The sequence below is a fragment of the Phoenix dactylifera genome, chromosome 14 (genome assembly GCF_009389715.1).
Source record: "Phoenix dactylifera cultivar Barhee BC4 chromosome 14, palm_55x_up_171113_PBpolish2nd_filt_p, whole genome shotgun sequence".
Taxonomy (NCBI): Eukaryota; Viridiplantae; Streptophyta; class Magnoliopsida; order Arecales; family Arecaceae; genus Phoenix; species Phoenix dactylifera.
In genome coordinates this window covers 130,122-143,848 of record NC_052405.1, presented here as the reverse complement: position 1 = coordinate 143,848, position 13,727 = coordinate 130,122, and the positions used below count along the sequence as shown (strand labels likewise).

The 13,727-nt window shown below is 37.2% G+C and overlaps 1 protein-coding gene across 4 annotated transcripts; it reads right to left on the bottom strand.

Annotated features, from left to right (window-relative positions):
• Nucleotides 1-1,049: 1,049 nt before the first annotated feature.
• LOC103701311 (protein-tyrosine-phosphatase PTP1) lies at nucleotides 1,050-9,751 on the bottom strand. Of its 4 annotated transcripts, XM_008783327.1 has the most exons (10): nucleotides 8,666-9,015; nucleotides 8,454-8,574; nucleotides 8,270-8,366; nucleotides 8,040-8,122; nucleotides 7,749-7,886; nucleotides 3,740-3,877; nucleotides 2,632-2,780; nucleotides 2,398-2,539; nucleotides 1,835-1,922; nucleotides 1,050-1,555 (listed from the first exon to the last, which is right to left on the bottom strand). In XM_008783327.1, the coding sequence occupies exons 2-9, from the start codon at nucleotides 8,469-8,471 to the stop codon at nucleotides 1,851-1,853; spliced, it is 837 nt and encodes a 278-aa protein (XP_008781549.1). In that variant the 5' UTR covers nucleotides 8,472-8,574; nucleotides 8,666-9,015; the 3' UTR covers nucleotides 1,050-1,555; nucleotides 1,835-1,850. The 4 variants fall into 4 exon arrangements, 3 of the variants coding, with proteins under 3 accessions (XP_008781549.1, XP_008781548.1, XP_038989127.1); XR_603154.3 differs by lacking the exons at nucleotides 8,454-8,574; nucleotides 8,666-9,015 and adding an exon at nucleotides 9,402-9,751 and having other exon boundaries at nucleotides 2,398-2,534; XM_008783326.3 differs by lacking the exons at nucleotides 8,454-8,574; nucleotides 8,666-9,015 and adding an exon at nucleotides 9,402-9,751.
• Nucleotides 9,752-13,727: the final 3,976 nt, after the last annotated feature.

Sequence of the window (13,727 nt, the reverse complement as noted above, 5' to 3'; positions counted from 1 at the left end):
AATACATTAATATGTTATTTTAAATAATTTAATATTATGTTATATTATGGAAAATTAATTTATAATATTAATTATAATATTTTATACATTTATTATTGTATTATATTATAAATATAATATATATTACGTTATATTATAATACATTAATATGTTATGTTAAATAATTTAATATTATGTTATATTACCAAATATTAATTTACTCTAATAATTATATTACTATTATGCTATATTAACATAATATTATTTTATATTACAATAATATTATACTATATCGTATATTTATGTATTAATTTATGTTATGTTTTATTATGTTGTGTTGTATAATACTATGCAATGTCCTTTATGGTAATTTTGTCATATAAAAGTACTTTCTCAGTTTGTTTACCAAACACAAAACAAAGTACCACAGCACTTTACGAATGTAGTTACCAAACAGCAAACAACTTTTTATAACAGCTCTACTTCAAACAGCTCTACTTCCAACAGCTCTACTGCCAACAGCTCCCCCAAACAGGGCCTTAGCATACTCATCAAGCTAAACTGTAGAAAGAATTAAATAAGTGGGTTCGCCATTCAATCACCAGTTGACCCAATTAATCACTGAACCTGTGAAAAGATGTATGGTGTATCCATAGAGATCTAGCAGTTAGATGATGGGTGTTCTTTAGTTCAAAGACTTTGGTTTTCTATTATCCTAAAACATACAATAATATCTGATGAATTACTCGGAGGAGCATTTCTCCAAGAAACAGAGTGGTTTGAGTAACTTGACTCCGAGACATGCATGAGATACCAAGTCCTGGAATAAAATTTAATAGAACCGAAGTAGCCACAGAAACATGCGGTATATACCAAAGGATAAGTGAAACTTCAATAAGTTATGATTTTTTTTATTAAAAAAAAAATCCAGGCACTTGATTTTAGACAAAAGGCTGAGAAAGGCATTTAAAAAAAATCCGAAGAAAGCACAAAAGGGGATTCCATCAAAAAGCCACAGAAAACTGCCACATTGCCAGAGGTCAAGCTCTTTCTATTTTGTTGGTAGCAAGTAGAACCTTTAATATCTCTTGATATATAAAAATTAATATTAATCAAGCAAAAGAACTCTCGGAAACACCATGTACTCAAGCTAAATAATGACACTGTTCTATTCTCATAAAAATGTAAGAATCTCATGTTTGGGAATCTTTTGATACGTGTCAATAAAACAATATGTAATGTCCTCAAAAGTTATAACTGTCTTTGCAGTTGCTTGATTTCTTCCAAAGGAGATGCCGCTTATGGAGAATCAACTGGCTCTAGAAATGAGAATGTGATAACCAAATGTAATTGACCCATAGTCATGAGGGTTAAGCTTCATGCACCACTTGACTTTTGGAAATCGTTTGGGGCTTGCATCTTCACTATAGTTCATTTTCATTGCCTCGCTGCATCAGAACAGCAGCGCTGTAGAGGCCACGAAGAGTGCATATTCAAATTCTGATACAGGAACATTGGTGCAGTAACTGCCTTCTAACATTTTGATAAGATAACAGATTGCCAAACTTCATAATCTCTGCATCGATCGCAAAGTTAGTTACGAAAAATAGCATCATTAACATACAACAACTTTTTTTTCTGTGAAAAAGACTACAACATTGTAAGCTACCCTCATATGAAGCAGATGTCTGGTAGTTTACAAGAACCCGTTCTCATTTTCTTTTTGCTAGTCTCAATTTGTCCATGGCCATGCAATCATGCAGGCAGGCAGGTGCTTGTGAATGTTTAAATACATGCCAAAAATGTGGCATAATACTCCGTGCAATATGAAAACATTTATAAGAATGTAACCCACCTTTGAAAGCTCTTTCTTATTGATTGGACTTCAACACAAGCTCTTCTAGTTCATCAACAATTGCAGCATAGCAAAAGAAAAACTGCTCCTGAAAATCATTAAACAAAAGAAAATTTTCAGCCATTTCGAAAATCAAGAACAAGTGTTTTCACAATGTACTATATTTTAGTTTTAGACTCGGCAATTTTCTCATATGTATTTGCCATTTTAGCAGTCCGGAAAAACATGGGTTAAAAAAATGTTATTCAGAACCAGTTCTCAAATTTTTCATATTCACACCCATGTCTAATGATTTTAGTATCTACAGTCTCATTTAATCATTTTTACCTTTGAACAATTTATTTTTTCAATATCATACTGCAAAATATTTAGGAAAAATCATCAAATTCCTACTAACAAGTCAAATGTTTCAAAGATCAGTTAATGATATATTTTCCTTTTCTTTACATAATATAATCATTTCCTATTGAACTACCCCTAATTCTATTATGTAACCCCAACCTAACATAATATTTTAAAAAAAATCAACTAAAATAAATATAAAAACAAGAAAAAAGATATACCATTGTCTGAACCATCCCTATCCGCTGAGATCTGAAATCAGCAACAGTTTTAAGAAGATCTAATGAAGACATATCACCGATAAGGATCCTTTGGATGGTATTGTGAATGGTACAATATGTACCAGTCCTTCCAATGCCTGCACTGAGCAAAAAGAACATGACCATATCAGATGGGGATATTTTGAGAATAAGCATGTCGGGATGAAGTAGAGGGTATCAATTTAAAGTTCAAACCTGCAGTGCACAACTATAGGGCCAAGATCAGGCGGGACATGATACATCCTCTTCAGAATTTCCCGAACAGAGCTGGTATCACCAGGCACCCCATGATCAGGCCATTCAGGATACTGAATATGGAGAACAGGCAGGGCAAGCTCCTCTGACTACAAGAAAAGAACAGGCAAATGAACTTTATATAAAGGAAAAGGGCTTCAGATAAAAACAGGAATGTCGAAACTAAACTAAAACCAGCGCTGGAGATGTGAATGCATATGTTTGTTTGTATGTATAACTTTCTCAAAACAAAGAAAAAGAGAGTATATAGGAGATTTATGCCGAGTATATTATTATGATTAAGCAGCTGGAGATTTCATTAAATAAAGTAAGTTTGCACACTAAATATGAACAAAATGAAATTTAAAATAAGATTCACTTCTAACTTCAGCTAAGACACATGCCCCTGTGAATCTACCCTCTAATACAAGATTCCCAACACCTCAAGCTCATGAACCAGAAAGAATGATGATCTCTGAACCCTCTGAATAGCTTAAATGAGCTCATTGCCCAGAACTAACAGTCCAAAAGGCAAGCCTTGACAAAGAAGACATTTGGTGTCGTGAAAAGCAACGGCACAACATATCTTCCTTCTATGCAACAAGGAAAAAAACAATTTAGGCCTTTTTCTGCACTATTAGAAATTTAGAATACCACCTATGACTAACACCAACCCCTCTTCCCTGATCCCCCACCCCACCCCACCCACACACGCACACACATAAAAAAAAGGAAAAAGAAAAAGGATAAGGACACGTTTTAACATGAATACACATGCACCCACCCACACACTTGCAGTACATATAAAAATTTCTAGACATAGATAGTCATATCCACACATTTATTGTAGCCACCATCTATTGAGAGTCATATCCACACATTTATTGTAGCCACCATCTATTTTATTCAGAACAAAATTCTCTCTCCATGGCTAGTAATAAAGCAGCAACTGATGAATGATGCTGATACTTAATAAAAAAATGCAACTTTATTCATACAAATATTTACAACTACAGTTAAAAGTATTAAAAAGAAACATAGCATGAAAGTTTCCACTTGAATTCATTACCTCTTTGTGCTTCACCTCCAAGCAACGCAGCACTAATGAAGACTTACTGATTCTTGTACTCTTAGTGAAAACACTTGTTTTTCCAAATTCTCTCAGCCCATTCTCTGATTGAAAATAATCAGCACATTTTTTCATCATCTGCCATTATTTGAAAATTAGATAACTGTTTGATTTCTGGAACCTAATAACAACAATTAGTGAAAGCAAAGTGAAACTGCAAGATGCACTAACAAAATAAGGGAAAAAAGAATGTTGATACCATATATAAAGCACCAAGGCAATCAAAAGTGACTATGAAGGGCAATTAGATTTATACAAGGTAGTCATGAAACTTCATATGAAAACGAAATCGACTCCAACCATGGTATGCTAAACCGGCCCGTACTGAACCGGTTCGGTACAGTGATGGAAAACGGTACCGGCCCATACCGGCTCTCGTACCGGCCAGCCCCAGCCCGTATCGGCCAAGTCAAATTTTTTTAGACTTTTGGAGGCCGAACCGATACCGAACCGGTCCGGTGGTCGACAGGTACGCCTACCGGTACCCGTCCGGTGGCCAGCCGGTACGTCTACCGGTACCGGTTCGGCGATCCTTGATTCGAACTAAAGAACGAAAGTAGTATGAAAGTTGCAAGAGCATGAAATAGAGGAACTCAGAGTCATAGTTAGTAGAGAAAAACTCTGATAAATTATAAACTGCTTTAATGTCAATAATGTGGCAAAAATATTATTATATGCACATTATGTTGGTTGTGAGGGTATTTGAGAGATCATCCGTCTCCTATCCATACAGTCATATACAGTATAATATCTATGTCACAACTCAACTATAAAGCCAAAAAAGAACCCACGAGTATTATAGGGATTTATCCGAGTGGACAGTGTATTTTCCAAAGGGATGACTAGATATTCCTACGTTCTTAAAACTTGTTCACATCTATAGGTGAGGTTAAGCATCGTGCCTCTAAGGCAGCCTATGTGGATAGTAACGACATAGAGTTCTTCCTTTACTGAGTTCAAACCGTGCACTGACACCCATGTATGCCATCATACTAAATGGTCAAGACTAGCAGTCCACCACACAAAACACTGTCATGAGTCAAGGTGCGAACCAAGTGCGCTTGTAAGTAATCCCTTGGCCTAAAGAATAGGCCACCTTACTGTATTTGGAGACTAGTAAATTTGCAGACAAACCCCTGTGTTAACCATGACACCCTAGGCTTTGTCCTTGATAGATGGCAAAGTAATTTACTGGATTCAGATGAGTGAGGTTCAAGCTACCCAACATGGAAACCATCGTAATAGCATAGGTTCCACACTAGAATACAGACGTGGTCAGACACATCAAACCTAATCAAGTAATAACTCGAAAGATTTTGAAAACAATAATTTTACAAAATTATTATTTAATAATTAATTATTTTCTAAAAGGATGCTAACATGATCCACAATTTTAATGAGCCATGAACCGTATGGTTAAGAATCTGACCGTGCTATACTCAATGGTCATACGACAACAATGAAGGCAAAATTGTAGGATATATCTTCTGCATAAATAAGGAGAATAACTGATTTCATCCTATTCACCAAGAGGTTTAATAATGCAATATGGGCTCTATATCCTTATGCTCGACCATGTAGGTGATATGTGACTAAGCGGACCTAAAATGCCAAGTCTTTCATAAGCGGGAACCTAAGTTAATCCATCCAAGAAACTCATCAAGTATATGTCATTTGTCTCCAAGTCAACAAGGATGAGATTCTAGTTGATTGTTCTCTCACGGATTAGATCAAAAAAATCTAGATTTAATTGGAGAAGAGATTGAGCTAGAGAAATAGTCTAGATACAGGGAGTTAGCTAGGTTAGATCAAGTAAGACTGGACCTGAGTCAACCCTAAGTAACATGGATCGGGTCCAAGTCAAGGAGCAGCCAACCAGGGTAGGTGGCTGCTGCGGGGCCAATTTGGCGCACCTTGGGTGGGGTGCGCCAGGAAGAAGAGGGGGAGGCCACTAGATTGATGCCCCTACCTTCTAGGGCTCACCCATGGGATGCTAGGAAGGCACACATATCTAAAGGGGGTGGTCTCTGAGGCCAGTGCCCCTTCCCTCTCCCTCTTGGACTTAGACTCTGTTCAGGACTCTAAATAAGAGGCGTCAAGATAGGAGGCTACCTCATTTTGGCCGAGTCCTCTTAGGACTCAGTAAAGGAGGCATCCCCTCCTCTATAAATAAGGAAGGGAGGTCCCCTAGTTGAGGCATCCATGATCCTAACCTCCATATTCTAACGCTAGGGGAGGGGGGGAAGAGGTGTTAAGGCTAGGATTTCTCCTCCAAGCTCCAGTGTGAGAGAAAAAGAGGGAAAACTTGCGAGACAAGCTAATCTTGTAGTGCATCCCTTTGGTCTGTGGTATTGGAGGCTTGGAGCTATGCAAAGCTCTAGATGGATGTGTGGATTGTAGTGGTTGGGATAGTAATTCTTCGAGGGTTGTATGTTTTCACGATCTCCATGTCTCCTAGCAAGTATAGTTCTCTCATATTATGTATGATATCTATGCTCTCATGGTAATTTATTGAAAAATAGTGATTTTGTCCGCACTTATATCTTATTCTATTGCGTAATATCACATCAAAAGGCTCCCCACATCCTTCATATCCGATGGAAGTACATGCATATACAGACTGTCATCTTGGAGTATCATTACTTAGATATTAAGGTTTCAAGAACTCCAAACATGAATGAAGTGTAACAACATAAATCAGAAGCATAAGCAAGGGTGGATAACATGCGAGAGCAGGAAAGTAGCAATCCTAGAGACAAGCATTCAAGAGTCTCTAATAAAATATCGTTGTCTAAATGCATCATATGAGATGTTTATTTAATATCACTTTATACCAACACTATTAAAAATGCAAGTGTGAAGTGGCAAAAGAGCATAGAATCATTCAGATTTTAAGTTTTTCACAAATTTGGTGGCAATGGCTTTTGATACCAGCATTGAAGCTTGTAATAGTTCGTAGGAAGGCAGATAAACAAGTTTCTAGAGTAAATGTGGCACACAAGTTAGAAGGTTCCTACAGCTCATAAAAGAGATTGAGGATGTGCACCAAAGATTTACTTTTTCGTTCTTTTGTTATTCTTTTTTTTTTACTGGTAATTCTTCATTTTGAGATCTCTATCAAGGCCTATCCCTTCTTTAATTCCACTCTGTTACAAAATACTAGGTTATAACCATTACCAAAGAGTCCGTCCAACATGTAGAAGAATAGCCCTAAAAGGATTTACATGAAGGCTGCACATCAGATTCATCAACACTTCATGTTTTTTGATGACTTGGTCTTCGTGCACCTTCATGGAGGTCTACCAACATGCTGAATGATACAATCATTAAAGTCTTTGCTTTACAAACTTATGTTCATACATCATAATTAGATGATTAGGATTTCTATCAATTATAGGTTTCATATTCTTCATTCATAAAACTAGGCATTCTATAAATACCCTTCAGACCTAAAGGCTGAAAATTTGTTCAAAAATATTCAAAGTTAGATATAGGAAATGACCGTAGAAAATCTTTAAATAAGATACATGTGATGCCTCAGTGTTCAGATTTAAAAGGAAAATGTGGCAATCAAAAAAATCAGCCTATATTATCGTTACTCCTTACCCAGGCACACCAGTAGCAATGCCATATCTCGTGACATATAAGTAAATAGCTCAAAGAACAGTCCAATGTTAGCTTTTACTGAGTTGTCATGCTACTTATACTTCTATCAATGACCAATATGCAGGTGCCTTTTGACTTCATACTGAAACGGTATGAAAATTCTTGTAGATAGAAGGACATGCAAAAGCACAAACCAAGTAGCAATCCAGTAGTGGTTATTACCATAGGTTTTGAATGGCTTCTTCTTATAAGTATCAATAAGAATAAAGACTTGTAATCAAACAACATTCAGGTGGTTCATTGCATCTTTCATAACAGAGTGAAAAAACACAACTTCATGTACCTTGGGATTATCAACAAGAGTAAGCATCACGATTACAGGGCAGCGATACTGAATTATCATCTCCCAGAAATCTTCAAAGGTATCTGGAAGTGGACCCTGGGTGGCAATGAAACGTGAAACTCTTCCACTAGAAGCAATCTACACAGGGATACAATAGGGTGAGAAAAATGTTAATTTTGCATATTAGGCACTATTGGTCAATAAATAAATAAATAGCTCTTTAAAAGTTAAACACAGAGCAAGCAAATTGTTATACTGTGCAAATGCATAGAAAAAGATAGCAACTTGTACCGTAACAAAGCTTGCATTGATATAGTCATTCCCCGAAGATTTACTACCACTACTTGAATTAAGAACAACTCTGGTGTCATCAACTGAACAGAGAGGAGAAAACAAAATCAAGCCATTTGTATATTAAATAACTCTGAAGATGCTCACTGCAGAAAAATGTAATAATGTTTGATTTTCTAAAATGAATTCAACCTATTAATCAAGAAAAATGGAAGTATAATTGAAATTACATGGCAGGACATCTATATAGCGATTTTTGCTCAAATTGGCATCTTGAAAAGCTACCCTGCACCTTCTTACCATCTCATCCTTTGTCAACCTCATCTCCTGGGAACATAAGCATGTTCATCCAACATTATCAGGTATTTTTGAGAGGGAAAGAAAAAGGAAGAAAAGGAATTACAAAGTGCCTACTTCAAGAACAAGATACATCCAGATAAAAACACTTGTAAAGACTTGTAAACTTCAAGGAACATATCATCAGACACGGGCTTGTAGAGAAAATTGAAGGAATCAATAGTGCCTGTCCATTTCACTTAAAAGGGAAAGGGCAAAATGCAGTTTGCATTACAAATTTGATGAAGATGCAAAATAACAATGCAGCAATTTGTTCAGGGTATCCACACCAAAATGTCAAGGAGACTTCAGGCAATCTTCCAGTCCCAGCCCCCAAGAAGATAACATTTTATGCAAGAGTCCCAAGACATTAGGCTGCACAAATATATTCTTTAAAATAAAGCAATAAATCAAGATAATTTGACTAAAATGAAATAATTAAAGTTTACTCCCTGATTATGCTTGCATGAGGTGCTTGGTATTCTCCTGGACCTCCGTATTTGTACACCATAAGAATCCATAGGTTGATATCCAGATTGACATGAATATTGTGATGCGCCCAACCATTTTATGGAAGGAAAAAAAAAGGCTTTTGAAGAATGGCTTTTGGGTATCAATTTGATCACTGGACGCATATAGCCTAAAATTGTTATCAAAGATTCAAAAGGAAACAGTAAAATAGTGTTTGAAGTGTGGTTATTCGATGACATGTTGGTTAATAGAATTTCAGCAACCATGGGCTTTTTTTTTGGTAAAACAACCACGGGTTTTTTTTTTTTTTTTTGGTAAAACAACCACGGATTTTTCAAGAACCAAAAAAGAAAAACAAGTTGTTCCGCTAAAAACTCAACACAACTCGACTAAGCATATGTTTTGTACATAGCCGGTCCCAAGCCCGGATAAAGGAGAACATGAATTCATATAAGTCGTTCCGATAAAGAAGTAGTCCAAAAAAAATGAGGGATCTGGTACCTAGAAACCCTAACGGGCAAAGGGGAAAAGAAGTATCAATTGAAGAAAAAATACCTGCAGCCGATCGAATTCCTGGCTGATCTTGGCGGGGTTTTTGAGCTTCTTCTTGAAGAAGGCGAGGGCTTCGGAGCAGTGCTTCAGCTGGTCGCGCGAGAGGATGAGCGGCGGCGGCGGATCGGAGGAGAGATCGGAGGGATTGAAAGCCGCGGCGCCGGCAGCACCGCCGCCTAAGGAAGAGGAGGAGGATGGAACAGGTGCGCCCGCGGATGCTGTGGCCATCGCCGATCTCCGCCGTGCGCCGCGGCCCGTGGCGTTCCCCGTCTCGCTTCGGAGCGAAGTCTCCCCTTCTTGCCTTTCCAAAGCGAAAGAGTGACTCGGAATCCGGGGCCAGGGAAGTGGAGCGCAAGTGGAGAAGTACCGCCACCTCCTTTTTCTTGTTATTTTATCGCACCGATCATGTGCACAGTCTTGGAAACACGTGAGAGATAGTGGATTCCACGTGCACATAATTAGTGGGTTGACTTTTGACATGTCTCTGGCGAGTGTGCCTCAAACTATTTTTCCGTTGAAATTTATAATTAATGGCGAAAGCTTAAAATGCTTGGCTGCGACTCCGGGGAAGCTGCGTCGAAAATTAATACGTTCCCTTCCCAAACAAAAATAATATTTTCTATAACGTTTGGTTCGCAGGGAAAGGAAAGGAAAAGTATGGTCAACGAAAAAGTAATGAGATGCTTTCTGTTTGGTTAAATTTTTCAAAAAAAAAAAATGAAAAAATTATATTTTCATAGGAATATTATTTCCATATTTCATGAAAAAGTCTTTTCCATGAGAAACATAGGAAAGTTACTTTCTCATAAGGTGGGAATCACTTCTTTTTTTATTTTTTCCCAAAAAAACCCTTCAGCATTAAAGAAGCATTAAAGAGGCATTAAAGACCTAATTTTTATTAAGGGCATAATAGAAATTATACATAACTTTCACAAAAAAATGGATAGTCAACCAAACATAAGCACTTTGGAAATTTGTCACCTTCTCATGGTCAACCAAACATACCAAAAGTACTTTCCTAGATATCCTCTTCCTAGGAATCTGATTTTTAGAAATCATATTCGTAGAAGAGAAAATACTTCCCACGAACCAAACGAGCCCTAAGGTTTTACGTGTAAGAGATGCTTGTGGATGGCTGGATCCGAATCGGTGAATCTTTTTGCCGACTTTAGTTCAAATACGTAACTACTTTGACATATACCCCCTGTTGAACGCAATACTTTTATATATGAGTTCTTATATGAATCTTGTCGTGCACATGACCCCATAAAAGAAGGTATCAGTTGTTGTGTAAACCACCTCCACGCTGCTCTGGTAAATGCAAAATCTCCGATTCCAGCAAACAATCTTGAACTTCGAACAATCCATCCCCGAGCCATCATACATGGACATCATCATCCATTCAGTGAATGCAGGCCACGGGCATTGTTTCACAAGATCGCCACCAACGGCAAGGTCCTTCAACAATCACTTCGGTAGATTATTTTTTGCACAAATAAATATTCTTAAATAACTATACGAGCAAAAAAAAAAAAAAATGGTTGATACTCTACGGCCAACAGATCTGATTACTTACCATCTTTCACGTATTGTACGCATAACCCAAGAATTATGGACGGAAAAAAGTACGTCCGGTAGCATAAACGTCAACCAGTAGGGACAGGGCATCAGAAATGTGAAAATTTTGAGAGTAACCAGCAAGCTAGCAAGCGAGCAGGAGAATTATCCTCTCCAAATATAAGACCAGCATGAAATGAAACAAGAGATTGCCTGATAAAATGAATGTCCTGAAGTAGAGACTGTTATCACTGGTGTTGATGACACAATATTGTTGATCCATTGGATTACCATTAAAGAATCGAAGCGAGTTTGTATCTTTCACATGAAAGAAGGATTTGCCTTCTCCGTTCCCCTAAAAAAAAAAGTAATAATAAAAATAATACTCCCTCAATCGAGAATATATTGATGTAGCCTAGCTCGAAGAACAGAAACACAAGGAGACATGACAGCCAAATTCTAAAGAATTTTAAATTGTAAATAGCAATTGAGAGGCTCTCCCAAGCTGCATATAATTCAACTTCAGCAACTGTGGTGGATTGAAAGTATGGCTACCGCCAAATAATACATTACCAAACTCATCTCTAGTAATAAACCTTGCTCTTGCAGCATGTTCTCTTGTTGAACTATTAAGACTTTGTGTGGATTCGTGAGGACGTATATTTAGTCCCACATCGGTTATTTGCTCGATAGATCTTGGATAGTGGACCGAAATTGGTGAAGTATGGAGAGGCATTTGTTATGCTAGCAATACCTTTCTTATGGAAAAATATGCCGGTTCCTTGCATTCCACAATAACTAGTTATCATGAGATATAGAAGAAATTTTATACCCTGATAGGGCTGGCATCTAAATATCTTCAGCCACCTATGACAATATGCTTGGCATCCTCTTATTGATTGGCATAATTTAGAGTGAGTTGCAATTTGACTATAAAAATTACGCACATAGATTGCTAAAGTTTTCCCATACAAAACTAGACTTTAAGATCAAATGACCCATACCCTTGGCCATACATGCTAGATGCTTGCCTCTAAGATTATGAGCATCCAAGCCTGCCATATTTTTCGGTTGACAGGCAACATTTCAAAACTTCTTTTGGTTAGAATCATGTTCTGAGAAAAACTTCCAAAGCCCCCAACTTGTTAAGAACACCTTAAGAAATGGATCAATTTGCCACTAGATACACTAAATGTGGAGGGCAAGACTGATTAGAGAAATATTAATCTACCAGTTCGTAATAAGTGTTTCCACTTCCAACTATCCCACATGGCATTAATTCCGTCAAGAAGGAGCTCAAAATCACAAGGTCTCAAGCTCGATTGCTTGTAAGATATTCAAAATTTTCTGTTGAGTAGTTGATTGAACCTGAACAAGATATGTGATTTTGTCACATTCATTGGATACTCAGAGCACACGCAATAAGACTTCAAAATATTCTTGAGAACTATTCCATTGCTAGTAGTAGCTTTAGCAAGGAGAATCTAATTATCTACAAAAAGGATAAGAGAAATAAGAAGAGAAAAAGACAATCTAGATTGATAGGGAACCAGCTGACCTATAGCAGCAGTATCATGAAGAGACATGCACATCATATCGAAATATAATATAAAGGAAAATACGGGACAACAGACAGCCCTGACAGTTCAATGGATGCGAAGAATCAGATTATAGTAGATCTATTAACTAACACCCAGAAAAAAGAAATTATAAATACGTCTTTCAAGCCGGATAATTAATGCAACATGAAATCCATAGAGTAGAAGTATTATGCAAATATATCATAACTTCACTTGATCATAGGTTCTCTTCTTGTCCGCTTTAACAAAGTATTCCTCTTAGAAGCTTGTTTAGCAAAATGAAGAATTTTCTGTGCTAACAAATCATTATCCATAATGCTCCTCCTTTTACAAAAACAAGCCGAGGCGGCACTCCCTAAGGGATCTCCTATCCTTAGATTTCACGGTCTAGTTTTAGCTATGGATAAGGCAGGGGTAAGGACTAGGTTAATGGCGGAGAAGGATTGATAGGTGTACCCACCCCCTTTTTATGAGAAAGCCTTAGAGGAAAGAGGGCTTCTTAGCTCCTTATGATTTCTATATGCTAGAAAACAAAAAGAAGAAAAAAAGAAAAGAAGATAGTGGGGAGATATAGGGAATGTAGATGCCTAAGACTCCTTAACATTTCTTCTTTTTTCTTTGAGAGTTGCTAGCAAAGGGTTGGAGTTAGGGTTCATTAGAGTTGGAAGGGAAAAAAAGAGGATGGAAGGGATGGCCAAGCTTTAGGGTATCAAAATGGTAGAAGTTCTTCTAGAAATTTTTAATTTATATATGGTCTCTAAAATATTCTTACTTGAATTTGGGACATTAGAGAGGGTACTTATGGAGGAGGATGGGGGCTTCTAATACTAAAATTGAACGAGAGGAGGAATTGGCCTGAATCTAGCAGTCAAGATAAGAGGATTATATAACTTTGTCCTTTTGGGTCTTGGGTTTGAGAAGGCATTGTTAATGCAACATGAATCAATGGTTGGGATAGCAAAAGAGTGTATTTACTGTGTTTCTTGGGGAATTAAGGAATTAAATGGTGTAGAAGGGAGAGCTGTTGGTTTTTTTGACTAGGATTAACACTTAAAGGTTATAAGTATGAGAATCGATTCGAGGTGGCGTGGTTTTATTGGTTGGAAAGGAAGAGATGGGGATGGGAAGAAGGATGGTCAGGTTTCAAAAAGTGGATGTGTTTGTTGTGTTGCTTAGGGGATTAAGGACTAGA

What these genes read in the sequence shown, in the direction of transcription:
- LOC103701311 (XM_008783326.3), bottom strand. Translation starts at nt 9,626, where the DNA reads ATGGCCACAGCATCCGCGGGCGCACCTGTTCCATCCTCCTCCTCTTCC. An exon ending in TCAATGCAAGCTTTGTTACG is followed by an intron (nt 7,887 to 8,039) that starts GTACAAGTTGCT and finishes ATCCCTGTGTAG; the next exon opens with ATTGCTTCTAGTGGAAGAGT. An exon ending in CCTATAGTTGTGCACTGCAG is followed by an intron (nt 2,540 to 2,631) that starts GTTTGAACTTTA and finishes CTTTTTGCTCAG; the next exon opens with TGCAGGCATTGGAAGGACTG.